At 46.6% G+C, this 18,047-nt stretch overlaps 1 protein-coding gene across 7 annotated transcripts in view; it reads left to right on the forward strand.

The window, feature by feature from the left end:
• Window positions 1-18,047, forward strand: part of Zfat (zinc finger and AT-hook domain containing) — a 180,581-nt gene that overhangs the window by 24,346 nt on the left and 138,188 nt on the right. For 4 of the 7 annotated variants that reach the window (XM_046449067.2, XM_046449063.2, XM_046449065.2 and 1 more), the window contains one exon: window positions 5,042-5,218. The exons of 1 other annotated variant lie outside the window; for it this stretch is intronic. In XM_046449067.2, the coding sequence (XP_046305023.1) occupies window positions 5,042-5,218 (177 nt within the window). Of the gene's footprint in view, window positions 1-4,072; window positions 4,437-5,041; window positions 5,219-5,984; window positions 7,415-18,047 lie in introns of those variants that run through there. 2 more of the 7 variants (XM_046449066.2, XM_058580869.1) reach the window with 2 other exon arrangements.

Consider the following 18,047-nt stretch of genomic DNA (forward strand, 5'->3'; position numbering starts at 1 on the left):
GGTCCTCTCGCGGGTGGCAGTGCCCGGGGCTTCTCCGCCTGCCTCTTGGCCGAGCGTCTGTCCTGCTGTCTGCTGTGGGTGTGTGCATGAACTCTGTGGACGTGTTCTCCTTGTTGGGTGGTCCTGGCGTCCATGTTGTGCCACGCTGCTCTCTGTGGATGGCCTTGTCTCATGCCACTTGAGATTTTTCTGGTTCTTAGGAAAGTGAGATGAATGATTTTGGGTTGAATCCTGTGAGAGCCTGGATTTCACTTAAATCTTCTGTTTTGGCAGACTCCCCGACTCTGCTGGTAGGAGGGGGTGCTGCCTCCTCGCCGCCGGTGGACGCTGAGGGAGGCGGTGAAAGCAAGCTTGCCTGCCTGCCTTGTGGACACCGGGAGCGTGTGGTCCAGCCCTGTGTCTGCTGTGAATGTTATGTGGAAGGGTCCTGTCCTTCTGGGCGGCCCTCTCTTGTCCCTTGGCTGCAGAGAGCAGGCTTTTCTGGGAGTTGCCAGCCTGTGACTGTTGGGCCCTTGTAGCCCTGTGGGGGTCAGGAGGCAGAGAGACACCTGAGCATGTCATCACCCTGCCGTTTCTTGGGTTGGAGCTGGTGAACTGGCCTGTCTTCCTCACAGCTTTCAGCCTTCCTGTGTTTGTCTGACCTATAGCATCCAGAGTCTTCAGCTGTTCTTCGTGAGAGGAGTGCGGAAAAGCCCCCTAGTTCATCCTTAGGGGACGCTTTGCCACTGGAGCCGGGAGAGTGAGTGCTGGTCGGCGGACTGTGGGTCCTGCTGTGCAGGCTGCAGGGTCCTTCCACTCCCGCTCCGTGTTGGCCTGGGGTTTGGGGAGGAGTCCTTCAGAGCAGGCCAGCATCAGTGCACACTTGTGCCCTGCTGCTGAAAGCATTGGCCACCCCCGGCTATGCATTGTCAACTCACAGCAGTCTGCAGAGTTGGAGGGGTCCATTCTGCTGGGACTCAGGGACTCATTCCCATTCATGGCCACCTTCTGGGAAGGGTGCGGCAGAGCCCTTATTCATCCCTGGGCCCCCTGGGCAGGCAGAGAGGCCAGAGATCCAGATCGGACCTGGCTGTTCCTCAGATCAGAGACCAGAAGCAAGGACCAGTTAATGCACTTAAAGTTTTCCTTTCTATAGTGCAGAGTAGCTGCTTGATAATAGATAATTCATAGCAATCGCATGCCCAGACCCAAACCACTGTGATTGTTCTTGTTCTGAGTACGTCATTTTCCCCTTGAATTCTTTTGTTAAGCATGAGAGCACAGTAATTGGACCTAGAAATGTATCCAAATTATAGCATCTTCATCAGAATTAGCTGACAACATAATTATGATTGTATTTCAGGGCACAGATATATTTTTTCATATTAGTCCACTATAAAAAATAGAAGTGGCGCCTTGGTTGCTATTTTGGCAACTTAACACTCTTAATACTTGGGGAATGCACCCTCTGTGTGCCTGGCATTCTGCTGTAGACACACTACTTTAGCATGTCTCCAAGGGGCACACCGTTGCCCTCCACGTTGGGCCCTTGTCTGAAGAGGGTGCGCCGTGTACTTTGCCCTGGGTAATGGGACATCTGTTTTTGCAGAGGAGAGTATAGTGTTGGTAGCAAACAGCCTGTTGCCCAGGCTCATCTTGTGCTGCACATGTCAGCTCGGGGTGATGTCCTGCCTGCTGGGCCCTACTGCATCTTGGTCTTTATCTCTGCTCTCAGCCCTGGACAGGCCTCCCTGACTGCAGTCTCCCCCTCAGTGTGCCAGAGAACTCCTCTCTTCTTCAGCCCAGGCAGCTGGCTATTTTGGGTGTGCCAATGTGACCAAGGCCTTCAAATTCCAGGGGCACTGGAGTGGTGGGCTTTGCAGGCTCCAGGAGGGCAGGCATAGAGAGCTGCCATGGCTCTGGTGTGCGGAGCTGCAGAACTGGCTTCAAGCAGGAGGCTGGCCCTCTCAACCAAGGCCGCCTCTGTCTTTGCTCTGATGGTGGACTCCCAGCCCTTCCAGGAGCTGCCTCTCCTGCTGTGCTGGCTGTGCTTGGCCCTGGGAGCTCTGCTTGAGTGGGCACAGGCCCCTGTGCCAGCAGTAGATCTGCTCATTTCCCCCGTTCCTGACTCCATGCAGCTGTTGCTTCCTCCCTGGTCCGCACATCTGCGTCCTGCAGCTCAGAACTCCACAGTCCCCTGGCTGAGAAGCCTGTCCTGCTCCCAGCACCCTTTCCCACCCACGACTCTTCCATGGCACACCATCTCATGGCCCACGTCTCAGGTCTAAGCCCAATATACGAGGGTCATCCTAGGTCCCAGTGCTCATCTCTGTCTCCACCTGGGAACTCGAGACCTGTCCCCTGCCTTACAGGACTGGACTTGCTGGGTGCAGGGAAACTCATGTTAATTGATAACAGATGGCTCAGGCAGACACCACCCTGGGCTGCCCAGGCCTCAGGCTGTGGATCTGCTGGGTGTTAGCTTATTCACAGCAGTCTCTGAAACCTGGTCGTAAGTAGATGCAAAAGTGTTTATTTAATTTCTGGTCAACGCTCAGTGTGCCTCTGAACTTGGAGACCCTCATGATAGCTCTTGGGTCCCTGGAATTTCTCTGTTAAATGTTAGAAAATTCCCTTCCTCCTGAGAGCAGTTGAGGAGCCAGGAAAACTTGGAGGCCAGTTGGGAGACAATTTTAGTACAAACCATTAGGTGCAGTTCTGTGACACATCTCTTTCCCAGGTGAGATGGCCTCTCTTAGGCAGGGCCTGGGCCTAGGTTCATCCCTATGTCCCCAGCTCCTAGGGCAGGGCTTGGAGTCTTGCTCAGTAGATGCTTCATGGAGCAGGTGTGGGGTTGATCTGTGAGGAGGGCTCATATTCTTCTCTATTCAGGGTTTCTTTTCAGAACACTAGAACACTTAGCTTGAACTCAGCTAAAATACTTAGAGTCTGCTTATAGTTCTGTAGCCAAATATATCTGTCAAACCAGGTTGCAAAGCATCTGCCCTCTGCACCCTGTCGCTGTGACAAGAAATTGACTTCTCCCCTCCCAGCCTCAGTTTCCTCATCTGTGGGCTGAAGAGGACAAACCCCTTTCTGCTTAAATCAGGACTGATGGAGGTGTGGCAGGAAGCACCCTGAAGACGATGTCTCCTGTATGCAGACAAGTACTGCCATGACCTTCTTGTTTGGGAAGCATTTTGGGGTTCCTTGGGAAAGAAAACATTTCTTGGAAAAAATAAGATATGAATTGGCTGTTCCTGTGGGACAGTTGTTGTTCAATAGGGAAGAATCATCTGAGGCTCTCCTTCCCTGTGTGTTCCCGGGAAGGCCTTCGTGTGGCTGTAGAGAGGGGCTCCCCGCCCCCCGGCGCCTCAGCAGTTTTGTCTTCACCCCAGCGGGGCACGGTGGTCTGTGCCTTTCCTTCTTCTCTTTCTTGTGGTGGAGTTTTGCCAAAAGGAGAAAGGTGGGCAGAGAGCCTGGGGAAGCGGTCTCCAGAGCCTTTGGTTCCAACATGAAATGGGCATGCTTGCAGGCCAGCAGGAGAGCTGGCCCAGAGGACAGGACCACTGACCTTGGGAGGAAGCGGAAGCCATGGGAGCAGTGTCCCGTGGGACAAGGGCTGAGTTCTGCACACACTGGCCGGCGTGTGCCCTTGTCCAGCAGTGTTTCTGGGGGGGAGCAGGAAGGGTGTGCTGTCTGTAGAGGAGTTTAGCACATCATGCCAGTTCCATGTTGCTCTGCTCTCGCTGTCCCCGTGAGCACTGTCAGTGGAGACTAGGCCCTGCCCTGGGTGGGGGCTGCCACCACATCCCACCGTGGGGCCACGGCTTGTGCAGACCCTCACCCAAAAGCAGCGAGGCTGGGGGATGGGGAAGAGGCAGGTGGGCAGGGGAAGCTGATCTCTGGCTGCTGAAGTGACAAAGCAGGCACCCTGCTGTTGAGAAGGGGAGCGGGGGAGGGGGAAGAGGCAGGTGGGCAGGGGAAGCTGATCTCTGGCTGCTGAAGTGACAGAGCAGGCATCCTGCTGTTGAGAAGGGGAGCGGGGGAGGGGGGAGAGCCTTGCTTGCCACAGGCGGAGCTTGCGGGTCCCAGAGATCCGAGATGGCCAGCTGCTTGCCCAGCCGTGGCAGAGGGATGGCATAGAGATCCTGGGAATTGCCTAGCAGGCCGAGTGCCCTGGAGGTCAGGGGAAGGCAGTGGTAGAGGTTTCTGGCGGTTGCTGCATGGGCACAGGCACAGCACGTGGAGAGGTGGGCTGGGCCTGTGGCGCTGTTCCCGGTGTGCCCACGGTGTCCCTGCTGCTCTGCCTGTGTAATTCCCCACAGAGGGATTACTGCTGCTTCTCCCAGGTCGCCTGGCCTCACCGCATCTAGGGACTGGCTCAGGAATCTCAGCTGGGTCTGTCTGGCTTCACAGCTCTTGGCCTTCTCATCATGTCGACTCTTCCTTTCAGTGTAAGTGTGATAACAGAAAAGCCAGCTTTGAATTATGCACCTATAATTATTTTATCAGATTTGAAGATGAGTGTTTTTTCCCTCATTATGTCTTGCTGCCTAGTATACGGGGAGGAATATAATGGACTGTGCACTGTTTTGTGAACAGTGAGAATGTTTAAGTAGGAATTAAGTGGCTTTAAAAAAGCCGCAGATTTCTATCCTCCTTGTTTTGATTTTTAGTTCCTGAGCCAGTCATTGAAAGGTGTCTTGGCTCTAGAGAAATGCTGTTTTGGCCAATTTTTCCTTTTAGCTTAATTCAAGAGAGACAGTGAGTCTGGTGGGAAGACTAAGATGCTTAATTGCATGAGTGTGGTGGACTCTTTGAGGACAGGATTGAACTTTTCAGGTTCCATGGGCTGGTGTCTGGGCAGAAGGAGGTCCACATCAGCCACTCTGATGAGGGCTGAGGTTCCTAGACCCAGCAGGAAGAACCCGAGATGAGAGGGAGACTCACTGGAGGCTGGCATTTGCATGGCATGGCAGCCCCTGGCATTTTCTCCACCCATTGGGAGTAATCGTGTATGTGAAGGCAAAATAAAACATTTTCCTTTTTTCTCTTACAGAAAGCACGGCCATCTTCATGTGCAAATGCTGTAATCTCTTCTCGCCAAATCAGTCGGAGCTCCTCTCCCATGTGTCTGAGAAACACGGGGATGAAGGGGTCCGTGTGGATGATATCATCATTCCCCTTAGGCCCCTGAGTACTCCAGATGCTCCCAACCCAAGCAAGACTGGAGATGGTAAGGGCAGCTGTGTGCGGGGGGTAGGGCTCCGTCAGTGCCCATGTGCTCTCCATGTGGAGATGCCAGCTCTGTCACATGGCCCAGCAGAATCCTGGAAAAACCCAGTAATTGTCCAGTTGTAGACCTTCCAGTGAGGTGGCCTCTTTGAATTCCCTCTCCCCACCCCTCTAGGGTTGCTCCAGCACCTGGCTGGTAGATGAATGAATGAATGCAAGGAGCCATTAGGGTCCGGTGATATAAAAACTCGAGCTTGTTGTCAGACACGGGTGTGTTGCCCCCAGCTCTAGCACCCATCAGAGAAAGTACCTGGAGCTAATGATGTTCCTTCTCCAAACCTCACTTTGCTTATCTTAAAAATGAGGACAAATATGCAGATTAAGTCAGAGAATATACCTACTGAAGATGATGTAGGAGACAGTGAAAGGAGGCTATTGTTAAACTTGATTAATAAATTACCATATATAATTTTAAAGCATTTCCAAAATGATAGCATGAACCTGGAGCAGGGGTTCAACTTGCAGAGCCTCAAATCATTCAGAGCCCTTCATGTTCGCAGTCAGGGTGTGAAGTGAGACCCAGCTTGTCTGGTGTCCAGGACTCTCTCTCTGGCTGATCGAGATGCTACAGGCGTGTGGACTAGAGCAGCCATCCAGGCACTGTAATTAGGTCCCCATGGACGACAAAGAAAATATATAGCACAGAGGAACCGCTGACGAGAGTTAGAAAAATCCCCACGAAACTATTTTCATATGAAGAGGGACAACAGCCAGCCTCTTGTGAAGAGGCCCAGTGTGTGGCGGTCCAGGCCCCGTCTTAGGAATCGTCAGCCACACTGATAATCCAGGTGCTCTTTCCTGGGAATATTCAGACTGGCATTTCTAAACAGGCTGGCTTATTGATGATCTGTCAACAATGTTAACAAGCAGAGACTCCAGACAAAAAAATGTTTGGTTAATAAGTCCCTCAGGCCTGCTCCCAGGGTGCTTGAGAGGATGCAGTTGTTGAGGAGTTAGGAAGTTCTGCTAGGTACTGTCAGTGGCATAGGAGAGAAGCTAAGGGAATCCAGCCCCTGAAACTGGCGCTCAGGAGAGCAGTCAGTACTGGTGGCATCAGCATTGATGGCGCCTTGGTGGTGTTTCTCGAGGTGGGCACGTCTACCTCTCCCCACTCAGAGGAAGCAGGAGTGAGCTGGCCAGTCCTAAACAATCACATCTCAAGCTGCTGCTTGTGTTCCAAACTCTGCTTTGAGTAAAAAAAGAGGAAGAAGGTTTCTGTGGGACAGGAAGATTCAGCATCTCCCACGTGCCAGGGCCTCCAGTGCCTCCTGGTGCCTGCTGTGGGTCGGGTGGGCAAGGCCTAGAGTCCTGCCCAGAGAGATGCCATTTATGTCCCCAGGACCTCCCCTGCTGGTCTGTGAAGAGTGCAGCTCCCAGGGAACCCAGATCTTTAGTCACCAACCTGGAGCCTTTGGGTGCCTGCCTCGGGTTGAACATGATGAACTCAGAACATGGCTTCTTTCTTCTGTCTCGTGTGTACGGCAGAGGGAAGCCTCCTGGTTAGCAGGGAAGAGCTTTGAGGCTGGCTCTTGACAAAGCTGTGAGTCCCATCTTTATTCAGATTTACTTATTAAGATTTTCTTCTTAACACAAGACATGAATAGAAAATAATTCTACATTTTTTATTTCTTTTATGAGTAAGGAATGGATAAAGGATAATAAGGCAGATAGAATTTCACAGAGTTACTTGTAGGTGTGTTCTGGGTGCATCCCCTCCTCACGGGTCCTGGTGACGGACATCGCCGTCCACTCAGGACCCCCTCCCTTCCTGGTGGTCTGCCCCCTCTCCTCACTGCAGTAGCCCCACAGGCCTCTCCTTCTCTCAGGACCTTCCGGCTGCTGGGGCAGCAGCAATCTGTGGAAGGTAAAGCCACCTGTGCCTGGGAAGCCCCTGGCGGGTGTCTGCCTGTCTCTCTCCTGCAGGTTACTGGGGCCTGTCCACTGTGGGAGCTCCTCGAGGCTCTGTGTGGGTTGGTGGCCCTTCTCTGGGCTTCTGGGACCCCACGCCTTCCCGGCTGTACGTACCCTGTCATTTTTTCAAGGAGAAGCTTTGGCCTGCTGTCTGATTTTCCACACAGCGTAAGGTTGCCTGGACTGGCCATGTTGTCTCGTGTGTCAGAACTTGGCTCCTTCCAGGGTGAGTGATGCGCGGGTCTGTGGCGGTTCTGCTCTGTGTTCCTCGCTGGTGGGCATTCCCGTTTGGCTGTGGTGACTGTGGGCCTGTGCGCTTCTCTGCAGGTCGCTGTGTGGGCGGGTGTTTTCATTTCCCTTGCGACTACGTCAAGGAAAGGGATTGCTGGGACCTGTGGTCATGCTGTGTGTAGACTTTTGAGGACTGTCAAGGTACTTTCCACTGCAGTCGCCCCATTTACTTTCTCATCAGTGATATAGGAGGAACCCAGTTTCTTCACACCCTTGACAGCATTTATTGACTGTCATAGTTTTAATTACAGCCGCCCTACTGGGTGTGAACTGGTGCTTCACTGTGATTTTGATGTGCATTTCTTTGATTACTAAGGACCTTGAAGGTTTTGGAGGTTATCCATTTTGAATTAGTTTTCGCGCATGGTGTGAGGGAGGGTTTCTGAATTCATTCTTTTGCATCTGGCTTCTAGTCATCTCGTCTACTCTCCCCCGTTGAATGGTTTGGGCACTCACCCGTTGGTCTGTGTCTGTCCTCATGACGCTGCTGTCTGTTGAAGGGCCACAGCTTTGTAGTGAAGGGGGAGTGCAGTGCTCCAGCTTTGCTCTTCTTTTTCAAGATTGGTTTGGCTTTTCAGGATCCCTCTTAGCTCCTTAAGAATTCTAGGACTGTTTGTCTGTTTCTTCAGAAAAGGAATTTGAAATTTTAATAATGATTGTGTTGGGTCTATATAGATCAGTTTGGGTGCTCTCTTAAAATATTATACCTTCAATTCATAAGCATGGGTGGCATTCCATTTATTTAAATCTTTACATTTCTTTCAACAATGTTTTGTAGTTTTAGTGTACAAGTATTATACCTCCTTGACTACTTTTATTTATAAGTATTTTATTCTTTTTAATACTATTATAAGTGTATTATTTTCTTTATTTTCAAATGTTCATTGCTAATTTATAAATGCAGCTGTTCCTGGTTTTGTATCCTGTATACAACCTTTCTAAATCCATTTATTGATCTAATATTTTTTTAGGGGATTCTTTAGGGATGTGTGTGTCTATATATGATAATGTCAGTCTGAGAGTGGAGAGAGTTCTATTTCTTTCTTTTCAATCTGGGTGCCTTATGTTTCATTTTTTGTTTAATTGCCCTGTCTAAATCTCCAGTACAATGTTAAATAGAAATACTAAGAGTGTACATCCTGTATCCTTGTCTTCTTCCTGATCTTACGGGGGGGTGGGGGTGGGGAAGCGAAGCATCCGGTTTTTACCATTATTACAGTAGCTCTTTTTTTCCTTGATAGTTTCATTAGGAAAAGGAGGTTTGTTCTATTCTTAGTTTGTTGAATTTCTAAATCACAAAATGAATTTTGTAAATTTTGTAAAATGCTTTTTCTGCATTGTTTTAAAAAAATGTATTCTACCAATATGGCTTTTTGTACTGATGGTTGAATACCTGGGATAAATCTTTTGGATTATGTTGCATAATCCTTTTAATATAATATGCTGCTAGATTTGGTTTGCTACTATTTTTCTGAAGATATTTGTGTCTATAGTCATAGGATATTGGTCTAAATTCTTTTCTCTGATGTCTCTGGTTTTGGTGTCAAGGTAATAGTGGCCTTATAGAATGGCTCGGGAAGTTTCTCATTCTCTTTTCTGTTTTGGAAGAATTTTGAAGTATTAGTTTTGATTTTTAAAGTTTTTGTTAGAATTCACTAGTAAAGTCATTTAGGCCTTTCGTTTGTGTGTTTTCCTTTCCACTGAGAAATCCTTCCTTACCCTGCTTTGGTACCTCCCTGGAGTACTTTACTACTGAGTAAAGTGCCTTTTTATTTTTTATTTTGAGACAGGTTCTCCCTGAGTTGCGGAGACTGGTCTTGAACTTAGAGTCCTTCCGTCTCAGCCTCCTGATTAGCCGAGATTGCCTGGCTTCCACTGGGGGGGTTTGATTGCTAATTCGGTCTCTCTACAGGGTAGAGGTGTATGTACATCTTCTATTCTGGAATTTAGTAGTTTGTGTCTTTCTAGGAAAATTTCTATAGAAATTTCATCTAGATTATCTAGTTTTTTGGTGTACAATTATTCATAATAGTCCCTTATAATCTTTCTGACTTGTCAGTTTGATAGTAATACCTCTTCTTTCATTCTTGATTCATTTATTTATTTGTTTGTTTGTTTATTTATTTATAAATTGATTTTATTTTTTAAATATATGACAGTGGAATGCATTACAATTCTTATTACACATATAGAGCACAATTTTTCATATCTCTGCTTGTATGTAAAGTATGTTCATGCCAATTCATATCTACATACGTGTACTTTGGATAATGATGCCCATCACATTCCACCATCATTGCTAACGCCCTGCCCTCTCTCTTCCCCTCCCACCCCTCTGCCCTATCTAGAGTCTGTCTGTTCCTCCCATGCTCCCCCTCCCTACCCCACTATGAGTCAGCCTCCCTATATCAGAGAAAACATAGTTTAGCTAAAGATTTGCCGTTTTTTGTTGATCTTTTCAAAACTTTGGTTTTGATGATTTTTTCTTTTGCTTTTCCATATCTTTCTACTCTAATTTTTATTATTTATGTCTTTTTTCTTGCTTTAAGTCTACTGTGTTTCTGTTTCTTAAGTTGGAAGAGAGACTATTGATTTCAGATCTTTTTGTTTTCAAAATGTGTTTTCTCTCTTATCTTTATTGAGGCATTATTGATGAACAAAATCATACAGATTTAAGATGTGCATCGTAATGATTTGATAGGTATATGTGTCATGCAATGACTATCACAATCAAATTAGTTAAAATGTCTGTCACTTTACCTAATTATGATTTTTTTTTGTGTGTGTGTGGTGAGTACATTAAAAGTCTACTCTCCTCCACCTCCCAACCCCTGGTAGCCACATTTTGCAGTCTGTTTTTGTGAATTTGAAGTCTTTTATGTTGCACATGTAAGTGAGATTATAACGTCTTCTCTTTCTCTCTTTGACTTATTACACCTAGTATAATGCAGTTGGGGATCATCTATCTTGTCACAAAGGACAGGATTTTCTTTCTCTCTTTTTTTTTTGTATGGCTGAATTCTATCTGTCTGTATCTACCTGTTTTCTTTTTCCATCCATTAATAGACACTTAGGTTGTTCCCATGTCCTGAGTATTGTGAATAATATGTAATGAAAATGAGAGTGCAGATATCTCTTCCACCTGTTGATTTAGTTTCCATTTTATGTGTATCCAGAAGTGGGATGGCTAGATTTTTGGGTGTTACATTTTTATTTTAGGCAACTTTCATGATGTTATCCATAATGGTTTGTTGATTTACATATCCTGTAACATTTGTTTTCTTTTGCTGTTTTGATAATAGCCCTAGCATCTTCTCAATTATGAGGTCATAGCTCATTGTGATTTTAATTTTTTCACCATTAGTTATGTTGAACACCTTTTCGTGTACCCATTGGCCATTTATATGTCTTTTTTTGAGAAATACATATTCGGTTTCTTTGTATATATTTTAATCAGATTATTATTTTTTATTTTGCTATCAAATTGTATGACTTCCTTGTAACCTCTTACTAGATATATGGTTTGACAATATTTTTTTCCCCATTCTTAGGTTGCTTTTAATTTTGTTGTTAACTATTCAGAAGCTGCCCTTTTAAATTTTAAAATGAATTATGGCCTAACATGTGACCTTTCCTGGAGAAACCACCATGTGATGTTGAAAAGAATTTGTTTTCTGTTTTTGGATAGAATATTCTATATATGTTACATCTTGTTGGCTTAAAGTGTTGCTCAAGTCCCCTTTTTCTTGTCTATGTCCAGATTTTATAATTGAGAAATATGTGGTTTAGAGACTCAAGAAGTTAAAATAACTTTCGCATGGTACTTCGTTAGTAAGTGGGAGAGGGGTTGAGGCCCAGTTGTTCTGATCGTGTCTGTGTGTTCTTGTGGTACTGTGGGTGCAGAAGGTCCCTGGCTTAACCACGGTGTGGCTTACAATTTTTCAGTCTTACAATGCTGTGAAAGCAATATTCATTCAGCAGAAACCATATTAAAATTTTGAAACTGAATCTTTTTCCTGGGCTAGTGACATGTGGTCTGATCTTTTTTTTGATGTGGGCAGTGGTGTGAGGCTCAGCTTTCAGTCAGTGACATGATCACAAGGGGAAGCATCCCATGCTCTGTATTTGCCATGTTGCTAAGCCAGGATATTTGAGGGTTAGGCATATTCAATGTATTTTTGATTTATGATGTTTTAAAAGGTTATGATAGGTTTACCAGAACATGACTTCATTATAAATTGAAGAATATCTGCAGTAGTTCCCCTCTATCTATGGGGATGTGTTCTAGGACCCCCAATGGATGCCCAAAACCATGGGTAGTACCAAACTCTTGCATACTATGTCTTTTCCCCCCTATATACATACCTGTCATAAGGTTTAATTTATAAATTAGGTATAATAATAACATCAATAACATAGAATAATTATGGCAATATACTGTAATAATATGGTCGCTATTCTTGTGAGGCCATTATTAAGTAAGATAAGGGTTATTTGAATGTAAGCATATGATGCCTCATCAGTTGATCTGATAACTGAGCTGGCTGCTAAGCTACTAATGGGTAGGTAGTGTATACAGAGTGGATATCTTGCACAGAGGGATTAATCATGTCCCAGCAGGCCAGAGTGGGACAGTGACAGATTTCATCATGTTTCTCAGAATGGTGTGGAATATAAAACTCACAAGTTGTTTAGCTCTGGAGTCATTTTTATTTAGTCTTAGGAGACTGCTCATGGGTAAGTGAAACCATGGGAAGCCAACTGTGGATAGGGGAGGGGCAGTATAGGTAAGTCCTTTCCACTGAGTACTCTTATATGTTGTTTTCCTTTATTAAATAACTTATGCCTTGAATTCTTCCTGAATGCATTTTCTCTTTTTCTGTTGTGTATACTGGAAGATTAATTGCCTGTGTAGTTTAATTTAAAAAACTATTTCTTAAGACTTTAATTAAACTCAGCCTCTTATAGTAGAAAATTTCTTCAAAAGTCTTTCATTAAGAACCTCAAGCCCTTCTTTTTCTCTTTGTGGAAGTCCATAAAATTTGAGGCTTGTAGAGGTTTCGTTTCTCTCTAATGATTTCCATTCAGGTTTAACCTTCACAATTCATTTTAACTTGAGAGATACTTGAAATGCTTTAATTAAACTTTTAACTGAGTAGTAATTGATTTATTATTTTGGTTTCCCTTTAGAACATGGAGGTTCCTAAATCCTCTGGTTTATTTTATAGCCTTTTAATCTTTTTGGCTTCTGTAGGAAGTGGTCTTCACAATGACCTTTCATTTCCCCCCTCCTCCTAATCAGATTTTGACTGTGATCCAAGCAGAAATTGCCTGATGGACTTAGCTCTTTCTCCTCTGTGTGTGTGTGTATAGTGCAGATGTGTGAGTATTCACGAGTGTGTTTGAGCGGGCCGTGGGAGCTAGTGCCGATTGTGTGTGCACATGTGCTCTGCTCTCCTGGCTCTGCGCAGGTTGGCGGCTGCCCTTGCTGAAGGGAGAGTTGCATGGGCCTCTGGAGCCTTGTTTTGGTTCTTCTGATTTCCCCCTTTCACACCCTCCTTAGAAACTTTTCCTTCTCTTTTCTACCTGTTACTTCCCTTCCTTTGCCCCCTTCCACTTCTCTGTTCACTCCCTGCTGATTGAGGGCCTGCTGTTTGCCTGGGTGCTGTGCTAGGTGCTGGGGGTGTGTACCCAGGCTGTTCCTGTTTGGGTACCTCTTGCCTAGTGGACAGCAAGTTGGCCAGGAGGCCCTGTGTGCAGCAGGTGAGTGCTTCTTTAGGGTCAGCCATGAAGTGGGTCACTTACTCTGGCTTGAGAGTAAAAAGAGGCATCCTAGGAGGTTGATGTCTAAATTGATATCGTAGTATTGTCTCTTCTGAAGATTTGCCCCAAATGAAGTCATTATGGGTATATTAGGAATACTGTGCTGGTTCTTCTAGTAACAGCTGAGACCTTAGCCTTCCAGCCTGTCCTGGTTGGTACTGTGGATATAGAGGAAAGGACACACATCTTGGAATTCCCCTAGACTTGTGTCCTGGTCCTGGGACTTTCGTGTAGCTGTCAGGCAGGGCCTGGTCGAGCACACCGGAGCCTCTGTGCAGATTGCAGGAGGTGCCTCTTCTGGGATGAGTTAGTCACAGGTACTTTCTGGGTGAACATACATGAAAGGTACACAGAACTGATGCAGCCAGTGCCTGAGTATGAAGCTTGGCTGGTGCAAGTTGGCCCTGGAGGGTCCTCCAGGTGTGACTCCTGTCATCTGTCACAAGGAGATACTGGCCTTTTTCACAGGTTCTGAGGCAAGCATATGTTTGTGCACGCCACCCTAGTGCTTTGAACATAGTCCATAATGAGTGCTCTGTGTGTGGCAAACCTGCCCCCTCCCTTACGCACAGTGCTCTTTAGTGTTGGGAGCTGTCACACTGAGGTGCATAGCTGCCTGAGACTGTCATTTTCCTGTAGAACTTAGAGGTCAGCCTCTGTTATTTCTGTGCTCTGTTAATTGCACTGACCAAAGGACTTGCTCTCCAAGTCAGTGGTGAAGCTCACTGACTCTGAGGCAAACAGGTCCATTTTCAAATCCTGCCTCTGGCACTGTTCTGTTCTGTGAGCTTGGGACATATTAATTAATCTTTGTATGCCTCAGTGTTCTTGACTGTGTAAAGGGGACAATACTAAGGATACCTTTGGGTGTTAAGTGAGGAAATGCATGTGAAATATTTGGCAGTGGTGCCTGAGGTCTGGGTGCTGGATTAGTCACTGCTCTCATTCACGAGGCATTTCCACCACAGGGCCGTTGGAGCCCTGGGAAGCCTTGGGCTCTGGTGCCTGGTGCTGCAGAGCAGGATGTAGTCTGGCCCACCGAGGGGGTGCGCATCCTCCAGACACCTGAGAGGCTCACACTTCCTCTTCTCTGATAAATAATTCATTGTCTCCCCTAGTGCTTTTTGGGCTTTGGATGTAAATGTCAGGGAGATTGACTGTCAGGGCTCTAAAATATTTGTCTTTCAGGATCTTCCAAAATTCTGGAGCTGGTGTGACTAGAGATTGAGTTGCCAAGTGAGAGCACCAGGAGGCTGTGTATCTGTGCTCTTAGGCAGAAGAAAATGGATGTGCTCCTGATTATATTGGATTTCTTGGTGTATGAGCTATTGTAAAAGGAAGAAATTAAGGAAAAAACATGCACCGAGTCAGAATAAACAAGAATGCATGTACATCAAGGAATCATATAATCTAACAGTGGACTGGCTAGGAAGAGAAATTCCAAATCAGGATATTAGGTACCATGGCCAGAATAATAAACAGTAGTTGTTTATCAGTCCCGCAGTACCATGCTCAGACTATAGTGGATCACTGTTGTCAACAGTGACTCTGTAAAATAGGGACAATTCTGTGTTCATTTTTCACATTGGAAACTGAGGCTCAGAGGGGATTTGAATCCAAGTCTGTGTAACTCCAAGTCAGTGTGCTCTGTGCCGTGCGCATTGGCTCCTTTAGTGTGGAAATGACCCTCAGTACCCATAGTGGGTGTGACTCGGCAGGAACAGTTTGGCTGGAATGAGGCAACCCAGGTCCCAGGGTTGCAGCTCGGCGGCTCCCTGGAAGGGGTGCCAAGCCACTGGAACATTTGGGCTCCCATTTCCTCTTCTGTTGAAGAAGTTATGTTTGCTATACTCGTCTCATAAGATTTTTAAGAATAAAATGAGATAATAGCAGAGAAAGTGTCTTGCAAACTTGAGTGATGCACATAAAGAACTCATTATTAAATTTTTTATTATGTTGGGCTATTTTTCCATGATGCTCATGTCTTGATTGAATTAAAAAGTCTTTGCCTCATGCTTTCTGTCCCTTGTCAGCTTTCTCTTGGGATCTGCATGGGTGATTTTCTGACAAGAGGGAGTTGTCCCTAGACTGTGGGATTAGAGCAGGTTCAGATGCACCATGGTCCAGCCCCCGTTTTTCTAATTGGAAACTTGGAACATAAGAAATGACTTATTTTCCAAATGCCTCTTTTTCAGTCATCAAATAGTGGATCAAAGTGTTTATTAAATGAATATTCCATATTCAGCTCTGTTTAAGTTCCTGTGGGACCCAGGAATTGAGAGCCCAGCTCAAACCTTACGGTTTACAGTGCAAGGAGAGGAAAAGGGCAATAATTAGGAAACTGTCCACATTCTGCTATGAGGAGTTCATGTTGTGAGGTGGGTCAGCTCGCGAGGGCCTGACCTGCTTAAAACGGCCTAGGGAGGAGGTGCTGAGACTTGAGCTGGACCTGAAATGTTGGGATGTGAATTGGAGTTAGGGGTCTGATTGGGAATGAGGAAGATGGTCACAGGCAGGGGGACTAGAACTGCATGTCAGTAAAGGGACAGGGACTATCTGCATGTCTAGGGGAGGGCACTGAGGGGTGGAGGGCGAGGCAGGGAGAGGGAGGTGCTCTGTGTGTGTGTGTGTGTGTGTGTGTTTCTAGGGTTATACCTAGAAGTCTGGTCTTTTTATGTGGGTAGAGTCATCCAGAATGATGGAAGATTCTAGAGCCAAGGTATGACAGGGAGACAGGAGCTGGGGCCAGGGAGAACCTGGAGTGGCACCTTGGAGTCTGGAGACTGTGTGCAGGCATGGGATGGCACAGTTGCCCTGGGTGGACAGGGGTTTGCCCTGCAGATGTTTTTGTGACAAAATCTCCAGATTTGAGTGACACTTGAGTAAAGGAATTTGGGCAGGAGGAAGAGGAAGTATAGACAACTAGCTCCTTCCAAATGTTTGGATTTAGAGCTTGCATCGTTTTCCTTGCCTGGTTCCAGGATTCTCAGCTCTTTTTATAAAATGTGGGTGGTTGACAGTAGCAACTCGTTTCCAGTGCTTAAATTATTCCAAGTTCATTTATGAATATTTCATTTTTAGCTAACTAATTGGTCTTGAGGATCTGAATTATGGATGTACCAAGATGGGAGATTAGTTTTGTCACCATTGTGTTTGAGGCTTTTCAAAGCTTTCAGGGCCGATTTTGTGTTTCTTCCTTGACAACCAGATTGCACCTTGCTCATCAGTTTAATTCAGCCAGCTTTACTGGGTCAGGGCACCAGGCTAGGTACAGAGTGGATGAGGCATCAGCAGGGCAGGGGCTCTGCCTTCAAGGAGTCTCCACTCTGTGGGAAGACAGACTTCCAGACAGCCCTGCTGGATGGCACCCTGGCTGCATTCCCAGCCTGCTGCCAGCAAACTGTCTTTTGCACAGTTGGCACTGCTGCTCTTGGCTGTGTGCTCAGGTGTGTTGTGAGAAAACGTGGGGACTTGCCATGCCAGTTTGCCAAACTCCAGGTTAGGAGCACAGGGCGCCACATGACTAAGTCCTCAACAGGCTTCTGACACCAGCCACAACCCAGGGGGGTGGTCTCCAGGGCCACCTTCTCTGACCAGCTAGCTGCAAATTTGGGGATCTCTAGGGCTTTCTTTAGGCTTGATAATTTGCAAGAATTCACAGAACTAAGGAAAGTTCTGTTATTTCCTTTTGGTCCCCTCAGGGAGTCCTAGACATCTCCTCTGTCTTTAGTGCATGACAACAGCAAGATAATCTCCATCCAGGAAGCTCACAGAGCCTTGGCTGTCCAGAGTGTCTATTGGGCCTCAGTGACACACAGTCACCTGAATGGTCTCCAGACCCTCCTTGAGGTTGTGACTGCTCTCCAGTGCCTCTGGAGGTTGGAGCTGATGTACTGGAACCAAGGTGAAGCATCATCAATCATCCAGGGGCCAAGACCCCAGGGAAACACAGACCCTCCCATCCAGAGGGACATCTAGGAGTCTGGGGATCCCTCCAAGTCACCCAGAGAAAGGGCTGGACCTCTCTTAAGTTAGGTTAATTCTTGAATACGCAGCTGTGTCCTGAGAGAACATTTCAGAGCAGTGGCTTCTTCATGGCAGGATGCCAGAGTTGATGACTGGGGTTAGATCTGGGCCACAAACTTCAATAGACTGTTATGAACCATGTTTGTGCAGCTCAGCTAATGTGACATGTGGTGGGTGTTTCATAGACTTTGCTAATTCTGCTGCTCTGATATCAATTACTGCTTCAATAGGTTGTACATGCTGTTTTGAAGAATAATAATAGGAAAAGTTTTAATGACTTTGGGGTAAACACTTTTTCCTTACTCACTGCATTCCTTCTCTCCCCCATCCCCACATGTGGGGGCTGGTCCTCCTGGAAACAGCCTTTGTCTTCTTGTGGAAGTTCAGTATTGGCGAAGGGACTGAGGGCTCTGGTCTGCTGCGTGCTCTGTCTGGACTCTCAGTGTGCCTTTATGGTTTGTAATTGTGCCTGTTGCTGTGGCTGAAGAGGCTGTGGTTGGACCCTCAGCCAAGGCAGACCTGTGCATTGCAGCTCAGCAGAGGCTTTGCTCCTGGAAATCTCCTGCCCCAGGAGAATGGGCGCCTCTCTATGTTCATGGGAACCCAGTGCCAAGGTCGGCTTCCTTGTCTAGAGTGCCTGCAGGTGAACTGCCTTCCCTGTAGACTCTGCCCCATAGCCTCCCTCTCTGACCATGAACACAGGCCACCCTTTTCATTAA

Source organism: Marmota monax, unplaced genomic scaffold, assembly GCF_021218885.2.
Source record: "Marmota monax isolate L192 unplaced genomic scaffold, Marmota_monax_Labrador192_F-V1.1 WCK01_AAM20220418_F8-fsc00073, whole genome shotgun sequence".
NCBI lineage: Eukaryota > Metazoa > Chordata > Mammalia > Rodentia > Sciuridae > Marmota > Marmota monax.